Source organism: Amblyraja radiata, chromosome 19, assembly GCF_010909765.2.
Source record: "Amblyraja radiata isolate CabotCenter1 chromosome 19, sAmbRad1.1.pri, whole genome shotgun sequence".
Classification (NCBI taxonomy): Eukaryota; Metazoa; Chordata; class Chondrichthyes; order Rajiformes; family Rajidae; genus Amblyraja; species Amblyraja radiata.
In genome coordinates, this window is record NC_045974.1 from 34,957,968 (window position 1) to 34,984,755 (window position 26,788).

General features: G+C 39.5%; 1 protein-coding gene across 10 annotated transcripts in view; it reads left to right on the forward strand.

The window, feature by feature from the left end:
* The window catches only part of ppfia2 (PTPRF interacting protein alpha 2), a 311,096-nt gene that overhangs the window by 209,238 nt on the left and 75,070 nt on the right, over positions 1-26,788 (forward strand). For all 10 annotated transcript variants that reach the window (XR_004414887.1, XM_033038206.1, XM_033038207.1 and 7 more), the window contains 5 exons: positions 6,942-7,046; positions 15,186-15,407; positions 16,362-16,508; positions 18,882-19,016; positions 24,008-24,091. Coding sequence is in view for 9 of the 10 variants with exons in the window: in XM_033038206.1 (XP_032894097.1) it covers positions 6,942-7,046; positions 15,186-15,407; positions 16,362-16,508; positions 18,882-19,016; positions 24,008-24,091 (693 nt within the window). In the remaining variant the exon portion in view is untranslated. The remainder of the gene's footprint in view (positions 1-6,941; positions 7,047-15,185; positions 15,408-16,361; positions 16,509-18,881; positions 19,017-24,007; positions 24,092-26,788) is intronic.

Genomic DNA, 26,788 nt, shown 5'->3' on the forward strand with positions numbered 1-26,788 from the left:
GTCTATTTTATTTGCTGGTTGAAAAGTTGCCAATTTAGTTATGATCACTGGTAAAACACCATAGATGTCTGAATATTGGAAAGAATACCTTGTATTTTCGGAATGAGGCTTGAGAAAATTAGATTTTATGTGTAGCGGTTAAATTGGTGGACTGATGAAATCGACAACGATATAAACATTCTCTGCTGTATTATTTGGTGCTGCTGGAGTATTCGTTTCTTCATGTCGATCCTCTCCTTCGTTCCTTTTCCCCCTCCTCCTCTCTTCCTCCTTCAAGGAATCATCTGGATAGACTGGGTGCTAGATCATTGTTTCCCCGCCTGGTCCAAAATGTTGCCAAATAAGGTAACAGTATAACTTCCACTCTGGAGATGCTGACGGTTACTTATTGAAAAGCATGTTGATCTGTTTAGGCCCTTGAGACAGATTTTCAGCGCGGCAGAGAAAAATCTGGTTGGCGTGCAAGCTTCATTTTGTTGTTTACGGACTTCATTTCATGAGATCTTCATTAATATTATCAGTACATTCTCTCCAATTATCAGTACATTCTCCCAGTAAATCAGCATTGAGGAGCGAATAGGTCTCAATTAATTTATTTATTTGTGGGGTCTTCATTCCTACATTTGCACAGTCAATGACTCTCTACAAATCAGGGATGTCAGCCAGTCTTCTGCTGATTCTAGTGTGAATCATACAGTTGCACTGCACTCTTATGGGCCATTTTGTCCATCTACACAAAACAAAATTGGCTGCATTAGGTCTGTGTCCTTCTCGGCCTTGTTTATTTAAGTGCTAGTCTTAATGATAGTGATTGGAGCCTTGTGATATTTTTTCACCTGATCATACTTCAGATCATTTTGTCCTTTGTTTGAGGGGAGCAATTCTGAGGAAATATCATTGTTCTGAGACACTAACTTTATTTTTCTCTCACTACAAATACTGACTTTCCGACGTGGAGCGTCGTTCATGTTTTCTATTTAATTTCACATATCTGCAGTATTTTGTTTTGGGATTATTGTTTAATTCACTGCTGCTTCTCTTCCAGGAATGCCGAATGATATAACACTGTGATATTTTCTCCAACCAGATTTCTATTTATCTTGCTTAACTGTTAATCATCTTTAGTTTCCATTTTTGTCCTTGTTTTTGATAAGATATCATCCATAGCCACATCTCCTTCCTTAGTTTGTGTCCAGCTTGGATTTAATTCAAAAAGATTATAATTATAATGATTTATTTCACTCTTTGCGTGAACCACACTGAATGTAATGCACAGACATTTACAGGCCCTTGATCACTTTCTCCATCAGCACTGACTCGCTCTGTCTTTCAACTACCCCGGATAGTGGAACCTCTTCATCCTTTATTACATTTAGTGCTTTAATAAAATACTTTGTTTGCTTCTTTTCAGATGTCAACAATCACAAACTCCAACAGTTCTTGAATTCAAAGTCTTTAAGATCTGTCTTCACCTTCATTTTTCTATCACTCCACCTCTCCTCCTAAATGTATCCCTTGATATGCTTTCACAACCGTTTACCCCTTTCTTGCTCTGATTCTAAATTATCAGACCTCAACTTCAACAAGCGGAACCTCAGCTTCAACACTTTGATATACACATACGAATTAATTCCAGACTTAATGTTCATCCTCATACCCATTTCTTTGGCCATGTGTATTTATTGCAGTTTTTTGATCGCTTCTTCAATCTTCAGAACGTTTCATACTGCCACCTTTGCTGTTACCTTGCCAGATTCTTTTGTCACAAAATGTATCGTGATATTGAGCAGCTCAGTTCTCCACTCTACTTCCTCAGCCTAACCAAACCCATTTGAACTTGCAGCACGTCAGTGACTAAGAACCAACATCTTCTGATATAGGGGTGATGCGGTTATTTGGTTAAGACTTGTCAAGGTCATAAGAACTGGAATTCCATCTATAAACCTATTTGTCTTGCATAAATACAAGACTTAAAATCTATTTCTTAAACCAAGCCTTTGGTTATCTGCAGTAATATTATTTTGTGTGATGTTCCCAAATAACATTTTGTGATTATATGTAAATGGGAGCTTTTATTTAAGTAACTTTGATGGGTTATGGAAGTCTACTCATTTCATGCCTCACAATAAAATTGCATTGCACACACAATGTTCTAAAGGATATGGAGGAACTCATATTTTGCTTGGGCATCTTACAACCCAGCAGTTTGAATATTGACTTCTCTGACTTCAAGTAACCCATGTGTTCCCCCTCTCTCCATCACTCCCCCAGCTCTCCGACCAGTTTGACTGTCTTCCTGATGAAACTTTATCCTGTTATGCTTTGCTGTCACCTTCCCCGAGCTAACAATGATTCTACATTTTCCTTGATCTCCGTTCCCTTTGATGTATCATTTTCACACCCTACTCTTCCACAACTGTGTCTCCCTCTCCCCTGACTCACAGTCTGAAGAAGGGTCTCGACCCAAAACATTGTCCATTACTGCTATCCGGAGATGCTGCCTGTGTTACTCCAGCATTTTGTGTCTATCTTCAGTGTTAACCAGCATCTGCCGTTCCTTCCGACACATTTAATCCGACACAATTGAAACAAAAAGTTTTATACATCATATGACACATTGAAACCTGGTAGAGAATCCAGATCTTAGTCAGAAGGCAACAGCCCAAGCATTTCAAAAATGTGTCACAAACTATCTTTCTTCGTTGCTGAAAGAGGTAGGAAGTGAGAAATTATATTGGCTGAGCATTGGCTGCTATTTTTAAGTTGTGCTTAAGATCTGTTATATAGCTTATAAAAAGACCTATGCTGTGAATTTTATCCAAGAGAGTCCTAAAATAGGATTGTCTGATGCTGAAATTTTGTGCAAGGGGTTGAAAATGTGGAATAAATTGGTATGTTTTAAAGTGCTTTTACCCAATGTACACTGGCATTTGCAGCTATTGTCAAATAATTCATCCATTTCCAGACATCACAAACAGCTGATATTTTGTTTGAGTATGTTAATTTAGGGGATATATGCTTGTTTGGGGACCGTTAAAATTTATTACCACAAATGTGATTGTAATCATGGGCCTGACCACTTGACTTACTCAGGAATAAAATATTATGCAGCACTAGGAGGAACTACCCAGCTCCATACTACCCAATTCACCCACACCCTTATTGATTGATCCACACATCTGTCCTGCAACCTATTTATAATTTTCTTCCAGTAAGGCAGGAATCCATATTTTTGTTTTGTAAAACAAGCAATCTCTATTGTCAATTCCTCATCTCCAATACGTCAATGAGGCATATATTGTGGCTACACACCACCCAAAAATATACTGTTTTAGTTATTCTTAAAGGCACTCAAGATTAGATTTAATTGCACTTCTCAGAGCGGAGGGGAGGCTGGCTGGACTATGGTGCCTTCCTCACCTTGGTGCCACTGTGTTATGTTGTGTCGTGGACTTTCAGTGTTTGTGCTTTTTTTTTAAATTCTATTTTATTTTTAATATGTTTTATTATTTATTATTATTTATTTATTTTTATTTTTATGATACTGTCTGTAAGGGAAATTCATTTCGTTGTCTCTAACTGAGACAATGACAATAAATTTGAATACAATACAATACAATACAAATATGATTGTATGCTATGCAGTTTTCAGTTACATGGACATCTTTTGAAAATATTTTTCAGAATCAATATTCTTAGACACAAGAAACTGCAGATGCTGGTATAAACAGAGACATGATCAGTCTGAAGAAGGATCTCGACCCGAAATGTCACCTCCAGAGATGCAGTCTGACCCGCTGAGTTACTCCAGCTTTTTGTATCTATCTCCCAATCAGTTTACCTCTACTAACACTCTCCTCCATCTGGCGGAACTTGTCCTCACCCGCAAAAACTTCTCTTTAGACTCCTCTCACTTTCTTCAAGTTAAGGGTGTAGCCATGGGCCTCAGCTATGCCTGCCCTTTTGTCGATATGTCGAACAGTCCTTGTTGCCATCGTACACTAGTATCATGCCGATATTCTTTCTCCCTTATATCGATGACTGCACCGGGGCTGACTTCTGCATCTGCGTAGAACTCATTGATTTCATTATCTTTACCACCCACTTCCACCCTGCCCTCATATTCACTTGAACTCTCTCTGACATCTCGCTCCCCTTTCTTGATCTCTCTGCCTCCATCTCAGGGAACAGAATATGAACTGACGTCTAGGACAAACCCACTGTTAGCTAGACTGGACTTCCTACCACCTTACCTCTTGCAAAGACACTATCCCTACTCTCAATTTCTCCCTACTCTGCCGAATCTGCTCCCAAAATTATGTGTTCCATTTTAGGGCATGTGAGATGTCATTTTTCTTTAATAAATATGATTTTCCCTCTGCTGTCATAAATGAATCCCTCATCCGCCTCTCCTCTGGGTCCCGTAGTTCTGCCCTATCCCCAGACGGGACAAGGATAGAGTTCCCCTGGTCCTTAACTTTCACCCCATCAGCCTCCACATCCAACACATCATTCTCCTACATATCCAACATTTTCAATGTGATCTCACCAGTCACATTTTCCCATACTCATTGTGTCTTTGCCACCCTCCACAACTCCTTTGTTCATCCTTCCTTTCCCATCAAAACCACCTCCTTCATAAGTACTTTCCCTAGCAACTACAGTAGATGTAACACCTGTCCCTATAACCCCCTCCCTCACATCCATCCAGGGACCGCAGCAATATTTCCAGGTGAGACAGAGGTTCACGGCACCTCCTCTAACTTCATCTTCTGCATCTGATGTTCCTGATGTGGCCTCCTTTGTGACCAAGCGTAGACTAGGTGACAATTTCGCCAAACCTTTGTACTCGGTCCATCAAGGCCTGCTGGATCTCCCAGTTGCTATCCATTTTAACTCCTCTTCCCTTTCCCATACTTCTATTTCTGTCCTGGGCCTCCTCTGCTGCCAGAGTGAGGCGATATGCAAGCTCAAGGAACAGCACCTCATATTCCACTTTAGTAGCTTACAACCTAATGGTATGAACATTGAATTCTACAATTTAAGGTAACTAGCCTACAAACACCTCACCCCCCATCTACCTTTCCCTAAGCTTTTTTTTTCTCTCGCTCTCTTTCCTGTGCTCCAGCTGGATATAGATCCATTTATCCCTTTACCCTGTCCGCTTCCGCCTATATTCCTCCTTCTGGCTTCGCAACTCCCACTTCTTCTATCCTTATCTTATACTTGTAGTATTTTCATCTCAGGCCTTTGTTCAGCTGCAAGCACCTCTCTTCCATCTTTCTCCCCCCACACCACAGTTAAAGCCCTGTCCCACGGTACGAGTTCATTCCAAGAGCTCTCCTGAGTTTGCCCTGATTTGAACTCGGAGATTTACGATAATGGCCACTCGTCGGTACTCGGGGCTCTCGTGGACATTTTTCAACATGTTGAAAAATCTTCACGAGTCTTTCCGTGCTTACCTACCGTTAGCGAGTCTTCCCGAGTACCTGCCGTTAGTGTTACCAGCCGCTAAGATACGTCCCCGAGCTCCGACGTACCCGCTACGTTCATTCTCCATGCTTACCACGAGTTTTTTTTTTTTTTAACTCGGGAGAGCTCTTGGAATGAACTCGTACCCTGGGACAGGGCTTTTAGTCTGATGAAGGATCCCGACCTGAAATGTCACCTATCCATGTTCTCCAGAGATGCTGCCTGACCTGCTGTGTTCCTCCAGTACCTGTATTTTGTGTCAATATTCTTAGTATTCAAAGTAGACTTTAGCACAATGAAACTATGATAACCTGACATCTGATTATTGCAACATTCTGATATTTTGGCATCTGGCTCATTCATTTTTCTAAAGTTTGAGTGAGGAGTCCAGAGCACAAGTTGGGTGTGCTGTCAGAGCTTATGGTTGAGGATGTAGCCAGAGCAAAGGTTTGTATTGTGGCCTGGGTATGCGGCCAGAGCCAGCCTTGTAGTCTGGAACCCCAGGGGTCAGGAGCATGGTAGGCTTGTGGTCAGAGCCAGGGTACAGAGTGCTTCTATATTTCCACCTCCATTTAACTAACCATTTTTCAATGAAAAAAAATGATCATACATTGTGTAACATATTTTTAAAAAAGGGATATATTTTGTATGGGTATGAATAAGAATAACATCTTATAGTCCAGAATGTACACTTGTCCGGCACCTCCAGAGTTCCAAGGGTGCCAGATTATCAGAATTTTACTTTAAGTTATGTCTTATTGTAGTTATGTCATTGTTTAATTATAATTAAAAATATTGAATGCAGAACTGCAGAATTTGTGAAGAGAGAAACAGTTAACATCAGAGTTTGGGGGGATGTGCAGGTAGATAAGTGATGGTCTTGATATCATGTTCGGCACAGACATTGTGGGTCGAAGGACCTATTCCTCTGCTGTATTGTTCTATGTTCTATTTCTTCAGAACCTGTCACCTTGATGCTTTTGAATTTCATTTTATGTACAAAGTGGGCTTTTGGCAGAATATTTATTGCCCCCAGAATATTTATTTATTGCTGGGATGCAATCCTTGGGATATCCAAACAAGAATGGGAATCTAGAGATTAGTGTCTCCAAGCTACTATACTGCATTATTCATTTGATAGAGCAATAGAATATACAACCCTTTGGACCTTACATCTAATGCCCAGTAGTTTCACTGAAAGTACACCATGTTGAAGTGCATACACGTTATATGCATGCTGGTTGTAGAGAATGAAATCAATATAATTTTAGAGGTAGAAGGTACTTAATGATATAACCGGCGCATGATATGTAAGTAGAGATTCATTTCCGTTAAGTATATTTTAGTATAATTTCAAATAGAAAATTATACTGGAATAAAATCAGCCTAGAGAAGCTTTAATTTTCCATGAAATATTTATCAAATTTCATACATCATTTATGACAAGTGTTTTATTTAAATTCTTACAGATAGCACTACAGCAAGAGCAAAAGGCACACTTTCAGAAGAATGAAGAATCTGCAGAATCTGAGCTTCCAGAGGGAGCAGAGCCAGGTCAGAGGCTTCATGGAAAGGTGAGTGAATGCATTGTCTCAAGTAAAACTCATTCTTTGTATGCTTGTCAAGTGTGGCATTAGTTCAAGTTATAGGCAATCAATTGCTTTTAATAGCCTTAAATTCCAAATGGTCCTTTCCAATTGAAAAATGACAAATTTCTTATTTGTGTTCTGCTTTGGCATTCTTGTTCTTTATTCACTGTGATTCATTCCTAACAACATTTAGTCCAGGAAATCTGTGAATCCTCCACCCCTTTCAGTAAACATTTGGAAAATGTCAAGAACATTTTCAGATCTGCTTCAACTTGCTGGTGAAAATTTGATGAAAGGATATTGGAATTTCCATTTGCACATGTATAATTTCTGGGCAAGTTAAAATAGTGGAATGAAGTACCTGAATGAGATCCCTGACAACATCTCCAGCCATTTGCATTTTCAATGATTCTGACAAAGAGATTCTAAGGGGTCGGCTTTGACTGCTCTACAGCTTTTCTAGACATTTTCTCACGAAGTAACAGTAAATGCCGAAAAAAGTCTATAGATCAAGGAAGAATCAGTGGAAAGAGAAACAGTTAACGTTTCAGATTGAAGTCACTTTATCAGAACTTGAGATGTTGAAGTTTGTGATCTTTAACATCAGAAAGGAAGGGTAAATGTCATCTGTAGTAGAGCCAAATGTGGCTGAGACAGCTTTGAGATTGACTGAGCTGGTATTGGTGCAGAGATCACAAGCATTCATATATTGACACCAGACATTCCAGGAATGAGTGGGTTAGCATATGATGAGCATTTTACAGCACTGGGCCACTACTCGCTGGAGTTTAGAAGATTAAGGGGGGACCTCATTGAAACTTACAGAATAATGAAAGGCATAGATAGAGTGGATGTGGAAAGGATCTTTCCACTGGTGGGAGTGTCTAGGACCGGAGGTCATAGCCTCAGAATTAAAGGGCGCTCTTTTAGATAGGAGGTGAGGAGGAACTAATTTAGTCAGAGGGTAGTTAATCTGTGGAACTCACTGTCACAGAGGGCTGTGGATGCCATGTCAGTGGATATTTTTAAGGCAGAGATAGACAAAATCTTGATTAGAACCGGTGTCAAAGGTTATGGGGAGAAGGTAGGAAAATGTGATTAAGAAGTGGAGATCAGCCATGATTGAATGGCAGAGTAGACTTGATGGGTCGAATGGCCTAATTCTACTCCTATAACGTGTGAACTTGTACATTTAGCATGGATCGCAGGATGTACTGGGAAGCACTGGGTAAATGAATATAACAGTGATTGCAGGTGGGCTGAATTGTGAAGTTGGATTGCAGTATAAATCCATGTGAGGTGAGTTGAAGCTGAAGACATTTGGTGAGGAAAGAGATATGTTTGTGGAAGCAAGTATTTGTCAACACTATGTTGAAGGCTAGGAGGGAAAGATAAACCAATGAGACTAAAGATGACAAAGGAGAGGTGGAAATCCCACTAGAGAGCCGAGGAGAACAGTAAATGAAAATAAAAACACTTCATCGGAAAGAGAAACATTAATGGTTTCTCTTTCAACAGATGATGCCACACCTTCACTTTCTATTTTTAGTTCATATTTCTAATGTTATCACCATTTTTGCTCACTTAAGGAGTTGGAGGGATTGAGTGGGTTTTCAGTGGTGATAACTAACAATGTTATAAGCCATCTCTGACATCATGGGCAGTAGTGTGGGAAGCTGGTACTGTTTTACAATATTTATCTTCCCCCTCATCTTTCATCCTCGTCCTCCTGTGGATTAATCTGTTAAAATGCATGGTCTGGTACATTTCTTATGAGCACACTTGAAATTATTCTGGATACCTGTGCTAATGAGTGTTGAAGAGTGCCTTCAAGTCAATTTAAACACGTGAAGCTCATCTTGCCCACCCTCGTGGCCTGGTGAACAGCAGATCAAGGCTTTTGATATCTGGTTTCTCATCAGCAATATCACCAAACTCCCAAGTCTGCCTCCAGGTTCAAAGCTGACACTAACCTTTTAGTTGTGCAGAACAAAACTATCATGAATATTTAAATGGAATTAAAGTTCTAATAGTTCATTGATATACCTTGTTGTCATGTGTGTGACTTGGTTTAGATTAATGATGGAGGTGCAATTTGAGCATCTGCTCAATTTGATTAGGATCATCATGGTAGAAGTTCATTATAATTCATCCATTAGTCAATTGTTTGCTGCATTTTTGTGCCCAAAGGAGATTGAGGATATATTTCCGTCAGCTCCAGTAAAGATCTGGGGACAAAAGATAGTTAAGTACTGTGTAAACTTTAACAGCTACTTTTAGTACGAGACCACCAGGTCCGTTAACTGTTTCTGGGTGAGAAAGAACCCCCTGTTTTTGAGGAGGCTGTTGATATCACCATTATCTCACACAGCAAGTCGACTTCCAAAAACAATGAAATTCCAACAAGTCAAGCAATGGAAAACTGCAAAGCATGAAATAGTGCACAGCATGGAATAGTGCAAAGCATGGAATAGTGCATAGCATGGAATAGTGCACAGCACGGAATAGTACACAGCATGGAATCGTGCAAAGCATGGTATAGTGCATAGCATGGAATAGTGCACAGCATGGAATAGTACAAAGTTCATCAGATGAATCCAACCCCTTTCTTTTCATGGTTAGTTTCTTCTGCAAATTGCAGTCCTTTGCGGCTGACCTCACAGGTATTCCCTTTTCAATGGACTCCATGCTCTCCCTTTGAAAAAGTGTCAACATTAGATAGTGACTATTAATGACTACTTCTATGGTGTCAACTCCAGGTCTATTAACTGTACTGTGTGACTGTGAAAATGATCATATTGCTTCTGTTTAAAGTCAAATCTATGACAGCCTAGGTGGCATCCTTGCTAATTTGATTTAAAAAATAAGTTAAACTCCCGGGAAAATTCCAGTGAAGAAACATTTCCCATTCATGGATACAAAAACATAAAAGTTTGTGTGCAACATAAAGTTTGAAAATTCTGTACTGCCACAAAGTTTGGAAGTGTAGTTAAATACTATGGAGGATAGTAGTTGATGCCAAAAGAACATTGTTGACTGGAAGAAAAGCAAATGTATTACAAATATATGCAGTGTAGTTCAAATCAGGCAATAGCAGGTGTACTTACACCAACTTTATAGATGTGCCGCAGAGAGCAATTTATCGGGATGCATCACAGCAGGGTTTGGGAACCTCCTTCCAACACTGCAAGAAATTGCAGAGTTGTGGACGTAGCCCAGTCCATCATGCAAGCCAACCTCCTTTCCACTGACTCTGTCTACACTTCATGTTGCCTTGGCAAGGCCACCAACATAATCAAGGATAAGGTCACTCCCTCTTCTCCCTTCTCCCATCTGGCAAGAGATGCAGAAGTGTAAAAACACACACCTCCAAATTCAGAGACAGTTTCTTCCCAGCTGTTATCAGGCAACTGAACCACCCTATCACCAACTACACCGTGGTCCTGACCTACCATCTACCTCATTGGAGACCCACGGACTATCTTTAATCAGACTTTACTGCACTTTATCTTGCACTAAACGTTATTCCCTTTATTCTGTATCTGTACACTGTGGACAACTAGCTTGCAAACATGTATAGTCTTTTCGCTGACTGGATAGCATATAACATAAAAAGCTTTTCACTGTACCTCGGTACACGTGACAATAATAATAAACTGAACTGAACTGCCCCAATGACCTGAATGCAATATGATAAAAGTTTAATGAAGTACTTTCAGAACCGATGCCAGTGAATGCATCTTCAAGTAGTAAATGCACTACTGGATTCAATCTTTGGTGTAAAGCACCATAGCCTCATCAATCATGATCCATCAATCTCTATTAATCAGGATACAATCCTCAACTTCTTGCTGTTCAATAATAAGCCTCTGGGCATGAGTAATCTTCAAGGGTAAAGTATAGATTTAGCCAGACGTTTCACTATTGAGCCTGCCATAAAGTCTATGTATGTGATGAAGAAGCATGGTAGAGCACTAACGTGCACAGAGCTTGGCCTCCATAAAGCTTGAGGTCTACACATTTCAACTTAGAAATTTCAACAATTCCACTGATATATTTGTGAATCCGCCGATTGATTGCTGATTGTAAAGGATTCTTTGGGATAGGATTTACTTGCATTTTGAATCAGAATGGGCTAATGAGGGACAGTAAGCACGCTTTTGTCAGTAGCAGATCATGCCTTACGAACTTGATTGAGTTTTTTGAGGAGGTGACAAAGGTGATGGATGAAGGAAGGACAGCGGATCTTTGTCTACCGATTTTGGTAAAGCATTTGATGATGTCTCTCAGTAGGCTGATCCAGAGATTAAGATGCATGGGAACCAGTATGACTTGGTCGTTTTTATTGAGAAACGACTTACTCATTGGAGATTGACGGTCGTAATGGAATGGTGTTGTTCTATCTGGAGGGCTGTGACCAGTGGAGTTTCACAGGGAACTGTGCTGGGGCCTTTGCTTTTTGTGTCTATCTTCCACGAGGAGGACATATCAAGCAGGTTAAATATAGAAACAGGTGTGATCCCAAGAGGGATACATAGTTTCAAAGTGTGAAGATAGTTAATGGACTTTCAGTCTGAAGAAGGGTCTCGACCCGAAACGTCACCCATTCCTTCTCTCCAGAGATGCTGCCTGTCCTGCTGAGTTTCTCCAGCATTTTGTGCCTATCTTCAGTTTAAACCAGCATCTACAGTTCCTTCCTACACTCCTCATGGAAGCCTTTCTTTCAGCCTTTCCCTCCCTCTTCTTGTAGCTTTTTCTGCTCTTTCTCTTTTCTCTTTCTTACCAATCATGTGGTATTACAAGGAGGGTAACTACAAATGCACCCAAATCTGGAGACATTTTGAAGTAAAGATAAAATTATTAAGGAAGCAAAGGAAAAATACTATGAACTTTAAATTATTTTAAAGGAAGTCCAAGAACTATCAACAGTTGTATAATGTTACCATCATACAATATAAATCAATTAGTAATTAAACTGCAAGTAGTCCTTTCAACAAACTCTGCTGGTGAAAACATCCTTCTGATGAATTCAAAGTCAGCTGTGCATTATAAAAGAAGGGGATTAGCTAGATCATTGAACTTTAATATTGCAGCATTGGCGTAAACATGTTGCGCACCGATTAACATCAAGAACATTCGGTTCAACTTTCATCCATTGGGAATTTGCCATGTATGTGTTAACATCTTCAAGTTAATGATCAGTAAGACCAATGCTACAAACATCAGCACTTGCCATATGTGCCATGTTGGAACCAAAGCAGCATTAGTAGTGCCAAAACAACAGGTACTCTAGCGCCAACGTTTACATCCACTGAATTAGTGAGAGGATAAGATTTGAATTTCACCAGAGGATGGATTTGGATATCTTGCAGCAATCAGAAAAGAATCCCTGAGCATCTAGCTCCTGGAATATCTATACCGTTGAAGTTGGGCAATGTCCTTGTACATCAATATACAAAGTTCTAATTGCAAAGTTAGAATTAGAACAACTCTTTGCAGTCTTCTGGAGAAAACTTCAAAGTTATTCTGACTTGTCCAGGCATCAAGTTATCAAGATCTTGATGTTTCCCTTGATAACCAGCTTCATAGCTCCGTTTGTCTCCAAGTATTTCGTACATCCTTCAGGATACTCTGAATCAATAATTCTAAATCAGCCATTTGGAAAGATAGATTGACACAAAGTGCTGGAGCAACTCACTGGTTCAGGCAGCATCTCTGGATAAAATGGTTCGGAGATATTTTGGTGGGACACTTCTTCAGACTGATTTTAGTGGAGGAACTGAGAAAAAACTGGAAGCGTAAAGAGGCAGGGTAAATCATTGTCGGCAACAGATGAGCACAGGTGAGGGGGTTCCCCGATAGGCAGACGGTTGGACAAAGGTTAAATATAGAAACAGGTATGATCCGAAGAGGGATACATAGTTTCAAACCGTGAAGCTAGTTAATGGACTTTTAGTCGAGGAGGGAGGGGAGAGAAACTGGTGCAAGGTCAGCCAGGATTCAAGAGAATGGAGGGGGGTAAAGTAACGGGGGATGCTTTCTCACCCAGAAAAAGTTCATGGATCTGATTTTCTTCCCTAAAGAACTCGTTGGGGTGAAATGACAAATGGTGAGACATTTTCCTGCATTTTGATTGATTCGCTGGAGTCATTAATGACAACCACAGTGTGTGCCTTTGGAGAATGTGACAACAGCAAGCTTATGTCAATCTGTGACATTGTTTGGAGAATCCTTATGCAATGAAATTGACAGTGAATGTATCCATGACCATGAAAAAAACAGAAAACCCATAAAAACGCATGGCCATATTTTTTTTACTTTATACAAAAGATTATTAATTGGGCATTCCTGTAAATGTCATCAATTTACCATTGACCTTATCCTTGTAGTTACTTGAAATTACCTTACACTAATAATGCTGAGCTGAGTGGGATTTTTCTCAGCTGTTTGGATAACACTACAACAGATGAGCGTGACAGCAAATTTTCAACAAGCACTTCCATTTCTCTACTCTTAACCTTGCATTTATTTAGCACTCTCAGGGTCAGAATGAAACCCTTTTTTTGCATTAGTGTAACAATGTCTCTTTTCACAAGTTCAGAAGTGATCTTGAACTTGAATGCTGTGTATGCAGATTATTACATGTTTATCCTGTAACTGCATGGGCTTTCCCTGCATTTTCTCGTTCTCTCCCAATTACTGATAATGTGCTGCTTAATAGGTTAATTCAATACTCTAAACTGCACTTATTGAGGATGAATGACTGGAGAATTAGGGTGGTGAGTTGCTGCAGGTATGAGATGAATGATGGGATTAGCATCGATGAGTGTTTGATGATCACAGCAAGTTCCATTTTCATGCGGTATGACTCTTCTGTGTTTCCTGCAGCTAATATATACAAGACCTTTCTGGACGAGGCAGTCTGTCAAGTCTTAGTAGTATTATGTTATGGCTGGATATTTAGTTTCAAATTATCATAACCTGAATTACAAAATCTGACCAATTTTATATCTTCTGCAGTATTATTGAGCTGGCAAAGACTTGCATTAATTCCATTGTTTGAGGTTATATTTAAAGTTTACTAACTATAACACCATTTAGACATTCACAACATAACAAATGTTATATTTAAAATACATCTTGGAGTCTATCTTAAGCACATTAAGTATTAAACCATCACATGTTATCATATCAAAAATACAATTTCAAGGTCGATACAAAATAAAAGAAGAATCCATTCTCTTCTCTTATGGCACCCCTCTGGTGTCATTTTCCTGGGTCCCAATAGCCCTTTGATTCTCAGCTATGGAATCATTCATTCTATCTGTTTGGAGCCTGCAAATGTGGATTTCCGCATGGGTGCCCCAATTTCCTTCTACATCCCAAGCATTTGCATGCTGAGAGGGTAATAGGCCGCTGTAAATATCACCAGTAATATATTTAGTTGATTTGTTCTAAACCATGCACATCCCTAACCTAATCTCAGCACTGAATTACTATGGATCAGAAGTGATGATATTAATGCAGAGGTGTCTTGCATAATAATAAATATCAATATTTTTGAACAAGGTTATAGTCTAAAAATTCCTTAGTGTTTCACCTGCTCCACAATCTAATTATCCATCTGGTCAGGCATTTGTGGAGGAGAAACAACTCTTTTTCAGGCTAATGATGTTGTATGAGAATTTGGCTTTGGTGAAAGGGCAACAGAAGTCCTGTTAATATTTGAAGAAGGTTTTCATTGCTGGTCTGATAAACTAACAATGATAAATGGGTAGCAGCTCTTAGATTTTTCCAGACCTATTAGTGCCAAAGGTTAATTTTCTCTCCTTAAATTCTTTTACATAATCTTAAAATGATCCCATGCAGACAATAGAATTTGAATTCAAATTTCATTCTTTCTGCTTAGCTTGTTCCTGAGTAATAGAACCAACATGACCGTTTCCCATTGATTGAAATTGGTGTACATAAGGTCTAAACATTCAAGACCCTTTGCATACCTCCATCAATGTGTTAATCATAGTTCATCTTTCCCAGTTTTGTTTTGGGATTTTGTTGATTTTATTGTAGATATTTTAACAATTCTCAAGAGCAACTCTATGTATCTGTTGTTTTTCTTTGCAGCGCCTTTCCAATGGTTCAGTTGACACCAATGATGAAATGAATCAAGTTATGGAACTGCAGGACTTACTGGAGAAACAGAATTTTGAAATGACACAGACAAAAGAGCATCTAGCAGCGTTATCTGGTCAGTTTGCTGTTGTGGAACAGGATCTAGAAACAGCCAGAAAAGATCTGATTAAATCAGAAGACATGAGTACTAAATATCAGAGGGATATTAGAGAGGTATGAATTTTATAAAATATTTATTTTGTATTAATCTTTGGGCTCAATGACAGTTGGTGATTTGAATAGTAGATACTTTGGGATAAAATATGCTGGTTTAAATCGAAGATAGACACAAAAAGCTGGAGTAACTCAGCGGGACAAGCCGCATCACAAAAAGCTGAATTAACTCAGTGGGACAGGCAGCAGGGTCTCGACCAGAAATGTCACCCATTCCTTCTCTCCAGAAATGCTGCCTGTCCCGCTGAGTTACTCCAGCTTTTTGTGTCTACTTTGGTATGCACTTCGGGATTGGTGTACACAAGGTCCAAAAATGTGAGAATCTTTGCGTACCTCCTCAAGTGTTAATGTGTTAATCATAGTTAATTTTCGTTGGTTAATCTATTAGCATAATTGTCTAGTTCAAGGTGTAGATTTAAGCAAGTGCATGGAACACACTGGTGGTGGGAATGAAAATTGGGTATAAGCGACTTTTTAGAGGATGTTTAGAGGACGTTTAGAGGATGTGACAGAATGAGAACAAAAATTCATACAAACCTTTGAAAGACAAACTAATATTCAACTGGAAAGGTAATGGTTATTGGTACTTTAAAATAATTTTCACATATATTTGCAACCAAAATTAAAATAATATAAAGACACATGGTACTGCAGATATTGGTTTACATAAAAAATACAGTGCTGGAATAGCTGAGCAGGTCAGGCAGTAGGTCTAGAGGACATGAATAGATGACATTTCAGGTCTGAAGAAAGATTCCAATCCGAAATGCCACCTATCCATGTCCTCCAGGCTTGCTGCTCTGAGTTGCTCCAATATATTTTTTTAAATAATATATTTTTTTAAATAATAGGAATCCCAGTATTTTACCATTTTTTACATGAAATACAATTTTTTTTGTGTGCAAAAAATATCTCCAGTTAAAGTAGTCAGATTGATTTATTAATTTTCCACAGGTAATCGCTCAGAAAGAAGATATGGAAGAAAGGATAACTACGTTGGAGAAGCGGTACCTTAATGTACAGAGGGAATCAACCTCAGTACATGACATAAACGACAAACTGGAAAACGAGTTGGCAAATAAGGACGATTTCTTTCGCCAGGTTCAATACATTTATAAATTAGTGGTTAATATAGTAATGGGATATAGTTTTCAGCATTAACTTTCAAAACAAATATTAGAATTTTGAAAAAACATCAGGAAAAATACATTTATTTTCTTACCACTGTTGAAGGTTCTTTATTATGCAAAATAATCATATTCAGTTGCCATAAATTAATAATTTCAGTAAATTATTGATCATAGTCTTTACCAGATTTTAAATCAGTAATTTATAAAAACACCTAGTTACATGTATTGAAACTACACATTACTAAGGTTGCTCATTCAGCCCAGTATAATTGATGAGGTTGCTGTATCCAAGTAAAAAACACACAGAATAAGATTTGGAGAAAAAAAGAATGAAGTTGTCTTTTATGTTGGAATGGTAACAAAGAACAAAACTGTAATCTTTCACATCTGCTTCAAAACTCAACAGGAAGGACCCAATGGGAATTAATTAAGAATTATTTCCAGTCTGGCAGATTGCTGATGGTTGAAATTAGGCAGGGGAGATCTTGCCTCTGGAAGCCCAAAGCCAAACTGATGCTAATGCATATTTTACATAAGCTTGTAAATTGATGCACAGTACTCCCAACAGAAACATATTGCAACTAATTAGATATATACACATGAATCCTGTTTTGTACAAGGATTTTTCTAGGGTGCTATAGCATTTTGAGTACCATGTTCCAGAGAGGATGTCGAAATCCACACATCACAGAAATTATATATTCATCAGGATTACACCAGGGGAAAAAAAATTTAAACTCAAGTTGGCACATTGGTATTGGCACAGCAAAAGTCAATGATAATAACTTGAATTGTTCACAGATATGCTGGCAGTTCCATGTCGAGCCTCTGGCATTAATTGTCATATCAGTGTAGTAGTTCAGTACTCCCATGTGCAAGTAGATGTCTGGAACATCGACACAGCTTCTTGATGATGATTCCCCAATTGTATTTTACCATGGCCCTCATCAGTACACATGCACGGATTGCCAGAATATATTCTGGGAAATCTTCCTGCTGTTTGTGCTCCAGGTTTAATCTAGAAGTCTATTCTAATGAATGGAGGAAACAGCTGTGAGGTAAAATGTATAACACGAACATATACTTATTTAATTTAATCAATGAAAGTGATTATAATTGTTTTAAGTTTCTTTTATTTCTTAATTTTTTCTCATGACAGGACATCATCACTTTGAAACGATCATTAGGAATAACGCAAGAGGAACAAATTATTTATGTCGATACAATAAAGTTCTGATAGCCGGACAGGTGTTGCTGGATTTTATAGAATACTGGATGTTACTCTAAAACCACAGCACACCTTTAATTCACCTTCTTTTAGATGCTTCACGGTAGCAAAATAAATGTTCCTGCAAATTTAAAGGGAGCCTGGGAAATAATGCCTCAGTTATTTTGAAAGGAGCAGGGCTCCAGTAAGGTTAAAGACAGCATGGAAACAGGGCCCTGTAAATTAATGGGAGTGTAGATAACAAGAACAAAGCAATAATATTTCAGATCTGCTTCAAGACTCAGGCTTTAAGAAATTTAACAGGATCCTGACATTATGTTGTAATAGGAGCCCAGTAAATTTAAGAGCCACGAGCGACAAGGCTTGTGTGTTCAAAGGGAGAGTGGGAAACAGTGCTCTGGTGTGATAAAGGGAGCATGGACAACATGTCCCCAGTATATTTATGGGAAGCATTGGGATTTTGGTCCCTGGTTTACTTGCAGGGAGTCCAGGTATGGAGCCCAAGTGAGTTTAAAGGGAATGTGTGAATTTCACTCGACACCCAAGCAGTTTAAAGGGAGCACATGGAATTGGGTATTAATGTATTTAAGGAAGTCCAGGTATGGGAGCCCCGTGTGTGTTTAAAGGGAGTGTGGGGAACAAGGCTGTTACTCGGACCCTTGTTATTCAGCTCCAAAATCATCTTAGCCAGCAAATTTGCCCATGTGGAGCCAGACCACATAAGTTCAAATTTATAGCAGAGCATAACAGTATGAATACACTGCAAGGCCAGCTCACCAACATACAGGCCTTTGAGAGCATTATTGTTTTTTTTATGACAAGCCAGAAATGTTGGCCGTAATCCCAGCCATGTTAAAGGGAGTTATATTTTAAGATTTTTGAATAAGTATATAACACAAATATTTAATATAATCTTTCATTGTTGATGGTAATGGACACCACCTTAAAATCTATAATAAATCACAGGATTAAAATATTTGAAAATAATATTTATATTCTGCTGAATAAATGTATACGATGTATTTAATTTTAGTTTATTGGAAACCGCAGACAGAAACTTTTTCACTGATGATCATTCAAATGAATGTTTTGCATCTCTATTACATGGGAATTTAGCTCGAAGAGAAAAATAGACAGTTACAGGAACGTTTGGAACTTGCTGAACAGAAGCTACAGCAAACAATGAAGCGAGCAGAAACATTGCCAGAAGTAGAAGCCGAACTTGCCCAGCGAATTACAGCCCTAACAAAGGTAAATATATTGATATGAATGTATTTATCTTATATTGCAAAATGTAAAATCCACCTTACTAAGTACACTACCACCTCAAATATACCTGCAACTACTGGATAAGGTATCACTGAAGCTTTTAACTGAGAATATAAAACATAGTTTTCCATTGACTACAGAAAGAGAACTGTCATATATAAAAGTTGGCTGTCCACTGACTATATTTCCATTTACATTGTCGAAAGGTACGTCAAGGGAGTGGGGGGGTATGCATTTTAAGTAATTCGCTGTTCAAAATAGTTAAATTATCCCGATCTACCTGCATGCTTTTCTGTTGATATGAAATTCAGGCTTGGCTGTTAGACATGGATTCCATTACTCAGACATTGAATGGAACCTGGTCAAGTGTACTAAAAGAGCAAAACACAAATGATGAATTGACATTTTGTTTTCAGTACTGCAATTAACACAGAAAATACTGGAAGCCATGTCTTCTTTAATAACCATCAAATAAAAGTAAAGGTGGCTTATTGGAAAGGTCTCTTTATAGCCATAGTGCTACTTGACTAAAGACATGAATTCTGGAGGAGGATTGCCCTTGACATCATTTGAGCTATTGTTGCATCAGATCTGGTAAAGGTCCCCTTGGCCCAAACATCTTCAGCTGTTTTACCAATAACTTTCCTTACCATCTATGTTATGAGGATGTTGCCAGGATTTAAGGGCTGAGCTATAGGGATAGGTTGGGCAGGCTATAACTGTATTCCTATGACCGCAGGAGGCTGAAGGGCGCTCTTATTCGGGTGTATAACATCATGAGGTGAATAGATAGGGTGAATGCACATTCACCCAGAGGAGGGGAATACAAAACAAGAGGGCATATGTTTAAAGTGAGAGGGGTAAGATTTGATAGGAACTTGAGGGGCATTCTTTTCACTCAGGGGTTGGTGGGTATATGGACAAACTGCCATAGGAGATAATTGAGGCAGATACTATTGAGGCAGATACTATAACATTTAAAAGACACTTGAACAGGTACATGCCATTGTAGGAAGGTTTAGAGGGATATGGGACAAACAAGTGGGTCTAGCTTAGGTGGAGCATCTCGGTCAGCTTGGAATGTTTGGCTAAATCTCTCTATGAGGTCCGACGCCAGGTATGGCAATGACCATACCAACACTTGCAATAGGGTGAACGCGTATATATTTTATTTACATTGGTAAGACAGTCCAGGATGGCATGGGGATACTGTCCCCTGCCGTCAGGGTGCATGTGCGATGGCGATCACAGCCTTGTCTCAGCAACTTAGCCTGATCTTCGAAGGAGGAAGCATGGTAATCTTAATCTTCTCACTGTAGTTCACCCTTAGCTTGAGAGGAGGCGCTGGCAGTCTCAGATTATCCTGGCAGCTCAGCTTTGTACTTGAAGAGGCAGTGCTGCCTGTCTGTGTATTATCCTGGCGACTCAGTCTTTGCCTCAGTGAGCGGCCTCTCTCTCTGCCTCTCGCTCTCTGCCTCTCTCTCTCTGCCTCTCTCTCTCTGCCTCTCTCTCTCTGCCTCTCTCTCTCTGCCTCTCTCCCTCTCCCTCTCCCTCTCCCTCTCCCCCTCCCCCTCCCCCTCCCTCTCTATCTCTATAATTTTAAGGGAGTACATTGCCTGTAACATCTTTCTTTTTCCTAATGTGAATGTAAAATTGTCTGGTTTTATCGATATAATTTGCATTTATTTTCATCCTTTTGATGTTCTTAGTATCTCTACTTGTCACTAGTTATTTTTACTGTTTTGTGTTATGTGATTTATCTTCCCCTTGTTTAAAGTCATCCATGACTTCTATTTTTGCAACTAGAACTCGTGTTACCTTGGTACATAAAATGGCTGTCTCAAAATTCATCTGTTGCATTATCCATGAGCATATTTCCCATTCACCACAGGCACTCTCTATTTCATTATATAGAAGTGAGGAGAATGTCCAAAAAATCTACATAAGCATCTAAGTACCAGCTTTATGAGAACACAATGATTACCTTAAAAATCATACATATCAAATGTTTGGTTTCATGCCTATCAGGCATTCTTGCAGTACAAGACACTGGGCCCTGTTATCGTTTTTAAGTGGTGATTTTCCAATTCAGCAGTTGGAACAAAATCTAATTTTTACTTTTAGGTACATGCAATGAATAAAAGGATGATCCAAGTTATAAGATTACAACGCAAATGAACACAGGAATCCAATTGGAGTTTTTCTCACGACCATTGTAACTTTGCTGATGCCCTACTCCATGATTTTTTCCAGGTTTTAGAATTCCCAGGTTTCCCATTCAAGCCTCAACGCAATGAACGAGCACATGTTGTCAATGCAGTTAAGAGGAGATTTGCATGGGTAGAGATAAGTTGAACTGAAGCTCTGACTTTCTATTCAGATACTATATTACCTTGTATTACATAGAAGTTAACTTGGGAGATATCCTGCTTAATAATTATCCTTCAACAGATATGATCCAAGACAAACTGGCAATTGATCAATTGGTTGCCTTGTTTCCTTCAACTGAAATCTAAGTAATCAACTGATAAGTGCTTTTAGGGCTATGATAATGTGAAAACATATATATAAATACAAGCTCTATAGTTATAAAATTGTAAAAAGTTGGTGAAGGAAAATGCCTCCTTTCTAGTTTTATAAGTGATCTGTAAAATGGCCTCCTTCTGTGCTGTAACTTATCAATGACTATGTTCTGATTTTTTATTTGTCCCTCCTCTTGCCCCCCGAGTTGTCAGTCTAGCTTAAGCTCTTCTATCTCATATAATGGCTATCCATATGTTTTGGAAGCAAAACTGCAAGAAATGATCACTACGTTTAGGATAGTAGTACCATTGATACACATGTAGAGTATTTTTTTTCCACGATTTATCATTGGGCAGTTTTGTGCTTCTGGATTTCTGTTTGTTACTAGACCAAGTGCAGACCCATTGGATCTGTTCCTCCAATGTGCGGATGTGGGGGGGGGGGGGCATGGCAGGGGGGGCGGCATGTGGCAGATGAGGAGAGAGTGGGGAGGGGGAGATGGGGAGAGAGTGGGAGGGGGAGGAGAGGGGAGGGGGGAAGGGAGAGAGAAGGGGATGAGGATGGGGGAGGGGAGGGGAGGAGAGCGGGGAGGGTGAAGGGGGAGACAGGGGTAAGGGGGTGATAGATGGGGAGGGGGGGAAGGGTGGGTGAGGGGGGTAGAGAGAGGTGGGGGAAGAGGAGGGGAGAGGAGAGTGGGAGGTGAGAGGAGAGGGGTGGGGGAGAAGAGGGGAGATGGGGAGGGGAGAGAGTAGAGGGGGAGAGAGAGAGAGAAAGGGGAGGGAGGAAGGGGGGGAGCGAGAGAAGGGGGAGTGAGGGAAAGGCACGGGGGTGGAAGGGAGTGAGAGAGGGGGAGAGATCTGTCCCATTGTGATATCGTATGTAAATGAGATCCATGGTGATTGTACATCTGTGAGATGGCACTGAGACTCATGCAGCAGTTTGATTTTAGTGGGAGCACATGAAGGTTCCAATCACACACCCCTGTCCCATTGTGATGTCATTTATGTAAATGAGATCCATTGTGATTGGACATCTGTGAGGTGGCACTGTGACTCATGCAGCAGTTTGATTTTAATTTTTTTTGATGTTTTGTGAACAATTTTATTCAAAATCTGGGGAAATAATTGACCATGTAAATCCAGCATGTTGTTATATTTGGCTGAATTAATCACTCATAAAAATACCTTTAACTGTATAACAAAGTACTGCTGGTGCTTGGGTGTTATAGGCTGTACAGTCCACCATGCCCTCAAGTAGCAATGTTACAAAATTTTGAGATTTAAAAATAAAGTCTGCAATTTATCCCATCAGATAAAGCATAAAAAGAAGTGTAATTTGACACCTAATTCACTTTCACATTTTCAGTATTAAAAATGTTATGGCCATTTTCATACTCTGAAATTAGCATCTTGTTCCCTATTGATTTCCATTGATTTAACTCAAAAGCTGTGATCAAGGACAGTCAAAAGCCCATAACCTTCTTAAAAATTAAGAGAACTGAATGAAATTTTCAGTTATTATGGATTGAAGCATTCTGAGCCAAATATGAAACAATCTTACTTGGATGACCTGAAATTAAAGCATATAATTAGTTGGTTACCCAATTGTAGCTAATTACAAAATTCAATTGCTAGATCTAAACATCTATCCATTTCTTAAGAAAAAGTAAACATTTTTAAATAGCCTAAATGTTCAAATACCATTCACACAATAATTCACAATATACCATGATTTTTAAATCTCATGGTCATGAATTTATAGGCCAAATGGAAGGAATTTAGTGTTTAATTCACGTAAATTAATGGGCATTTTAATCATCTTGCGAGTGGGTTTTTGTGGAACGCGCTGGTTTGGAACGTTGCGGTTGCAGTGAAGTTAAACCTCATATCGGCAGGAAAAATACTGCCGGTTCGTATATTTACATAATTACATTTTCGCAACGTGAAATTTTGATTAAAGGCATCCTTAGATGCAAGTTTATATATAAAATAAACGGCTTTCCTTTACCTATCCCGTACATGAAATCCGTACCCGTTGTCGGCGTTGACGGCTTTAGAAGATTATTTTTAATTTACTCATGTTCGTAAAATATTCAGTGCAATTTAAAAGAAACTTAATAAAACGGCAGTCCAAGCAATTACTCTTTAGCAGCTAAACAGCCTGACAGAAATCGATTTGATTAGGCTGGAGAAACAAGGCATTTTAAACCCGCCCCCCTCTCAAAGGCGCCAAAATCGCGCACACGGGCAGCGACAGATCTGCAGCGCCGCTGAAGGTAAGTTTTGTAACATACCTACCTCCAGCTGCTTGCTTAATTCTGGACAACCATGAGTATGGAACATGTAGGCTTGAGCTTGGCTTAATTATTCTTGGTTTAGGAATATACATGACAGATATTTCAACGTAATACAATAACAGAGTTCTGGTCAGCTCTTTCAATTGTATTTTAGGCTGAAGAGAGGCATGACAGCATAGAAGAACGTTTGAGACATTTAGAAACTCAGCTTGAAGAAAAGAATCAGGAACTGCAAAGGGTAAGTCATATCTGCTACGATAAATCCATATCCTGCTGTTTCAGTTCCTTCTGTTGTTAAATGTATTATTACTTGTTAAAGTAGATGGTCATGATGCAGCACATCATTTGATCAGCTGAGAAGGTTGTTGGCTGCAATCGTCCCCCATCGACGAACTGTACACTGTAAGGGCCAGGAAGGGAGCGGGTAAGATCATCTCTGACCCCTCTCACCCTGGCCACAAACTCTTTGAAGCACTTCCCTCTGGAAGGCGACTCCGGACTCTCAAAGCCGCCACAGCCAGATATAAAAACAGCTTTTTTCCACAAACAGTAGCTACTCAATAAACAAAAGTCTGTAGCCTCCTTGTGCTCTGGTATTTTATTTAATTCTTCACATGTTTAAATTATAATGTTTTATTTTTAATTGTCTACTGTATATCGTGTTGTTACTTGTGAGCAAAGCACCAAGGCAAATTCCTTGTATGTGTACATACTTGGCTAATAAAATGTATTCATTCATTCATATAGATGCTGGCGACTGCATTGTTTGTGCTGGGAGGCTTTGGAACTTTAGTCCCTTGATTCCATTTTCAATCAAGTTAATGACTATTCTGAACCTTACATTACCTTTACATGACCAGTGTGACTCTATTAAGCCTCTTTGGAGGCAAAGGAAAGGTAGGAGGGAATAGTAACAATCATCCCTCCCACGCTCCCTGAATCTGGGTTTAGCAGTAAGCAAGAGTTCAAATCCACAAGATATGGTTGGTATGCCAGAAGCCTGCTTCCACTTTACTGATTTTTGTGTGTTATCACAATTTATCAGATGGTGAGCAATAAATCTCCCTCAAGACAAACAGGTTGGCAATTCAATAATGTCAATCTCTCAACTAAAAATAATTTCAACATTGTGTTTGGAATTTATATTCAGATAAGAAGAGAAGTGAAAGAAGCTTGTCTCCAACATCAACTACATCTACTACCGACATCTACAACAAACCCACTGACTCCCAAAGCTATCTTGACTACACTTCTTCCCACCAAGCTTCCTGTAAATCCCCTATCCCCTATTCCCAATTCCTCTGTCTGCGCCGCATCTGCACCCAGGATGAAGTGTTCCGTACCAGGGCTTCGGAGATGTCCTCATTCTTTAGGAAACGGGGGTTCCCCTCTTCCATTATAAATGAGGCTCTCACGAGGGTCTCCTTGATATCCCACAGCTCCGCTCTTACTCCCCCTCTCCCCATTCGTAACAAGGACACAGTCCCCCTTGTCCTTACCTTCCACCCCATCAGCCATCGCATTCAGCATACAATCCTCGACTCCATCCAAGGACCCAAACATAATTTCCAGGTGAGGCAGAGGTTCACATGCATCTCCTCCAACCTCATCCACTGTATCCACTATTCCAGGTGTCACTTCTCGACATCGGCGAGACCAAGTGCAGGCTCGGCAATTGTTTCACTGAACACCTCTGCTCAGTCCATCTTAACCAACCTGATCTCCCGGTGGCTTAGCACTCAACTCCCCCTCCTTTTCCCAATCCGGCCTTTCTGTCCTGGGCCTCCTCCATTGCCAATGTGTGGCCCAGCGCAAATTAGATGAACAGCACTTCATATTTCGCTTGGGTAGTTTACACCCCAGCGGTATGAACATTGGCTTCTCGAACTTCAGATAGCCCTTGCTTTCTCCCTCCATCTCCTTCCCGATTCTCCCACTAGTCTTACTGTCTCCGACATTCTATCTTTGTCCCACCCCCTATCCTGATATTAGTCTGAAGAAGGGTCTCGACCCAAAACGTCACCCATTCCTTCTCTCCAGAGATGCTGCCTCACCCGCTGAGTTACTCCAGCATGTTGTGTCTACCTTCGATTTAAATCAGCATAGGCTGTTCTTTTTAACACACCATTCCCTCTTCTCTTCTTTTCACCCTAATATCATTCATAATAGAAATGCAGAGCTTATTCAGTAATACTCTAGAGATGTTCCAGCAAAATGAGAATGGCACAGTGATGCTTTCCAAGTTGCATCATAATAACCCATATATTTTAAATACTTTACCTCCTAATCCAAGCAGGTTTACCAAACTGCTGCTTGGATTAGAAGGTATTGAATTGAATTGAATTGAATTGAATAAATTTTATTAGCCAAGTATGTATACATACAATAAATTTGCCTTGGTGCTTTACTCGTAAGTACCAACACGATATACAGTAGACTATTAAAACTAAAACATTATAATTTACATATATGAAGAATGAAATAAAATACCAGAGCAAAAGGAGGCTACAGACTTTTGGCTGTTGAGTAGACATTACCTACATATTAGCTACAGGGTGAAGTTGAACAGACTTGGATTGTTTACTCGGGAATGCTGGTTGCAGGGAAATCTGATAGAAGTATATAGAATAATGGAGTCATAGACAGGTAGATTTTCAGAATCTTTTTCCCAAGAAGGAAAAATCAAATACTAGAGTACATAGTTTTAAGGTGGTAGTGCAAAGTACAACGGATATGTGGGGGCAAGTCTTTTGTTCAGAGGATGGTGAGTACCTGGAACACACTGCTGGGGTAGTAGTAGAGCAGATACAATTGTGGCATTTAAGAGCTTTTGGATACGCATATGGATATAGAGGGATATGGATTATGTGCAGGCATATAAGAGTTGGTCTTGCAATCATGTTTGGCACAAACATTGTTGGCTGAAGGGCCTGTT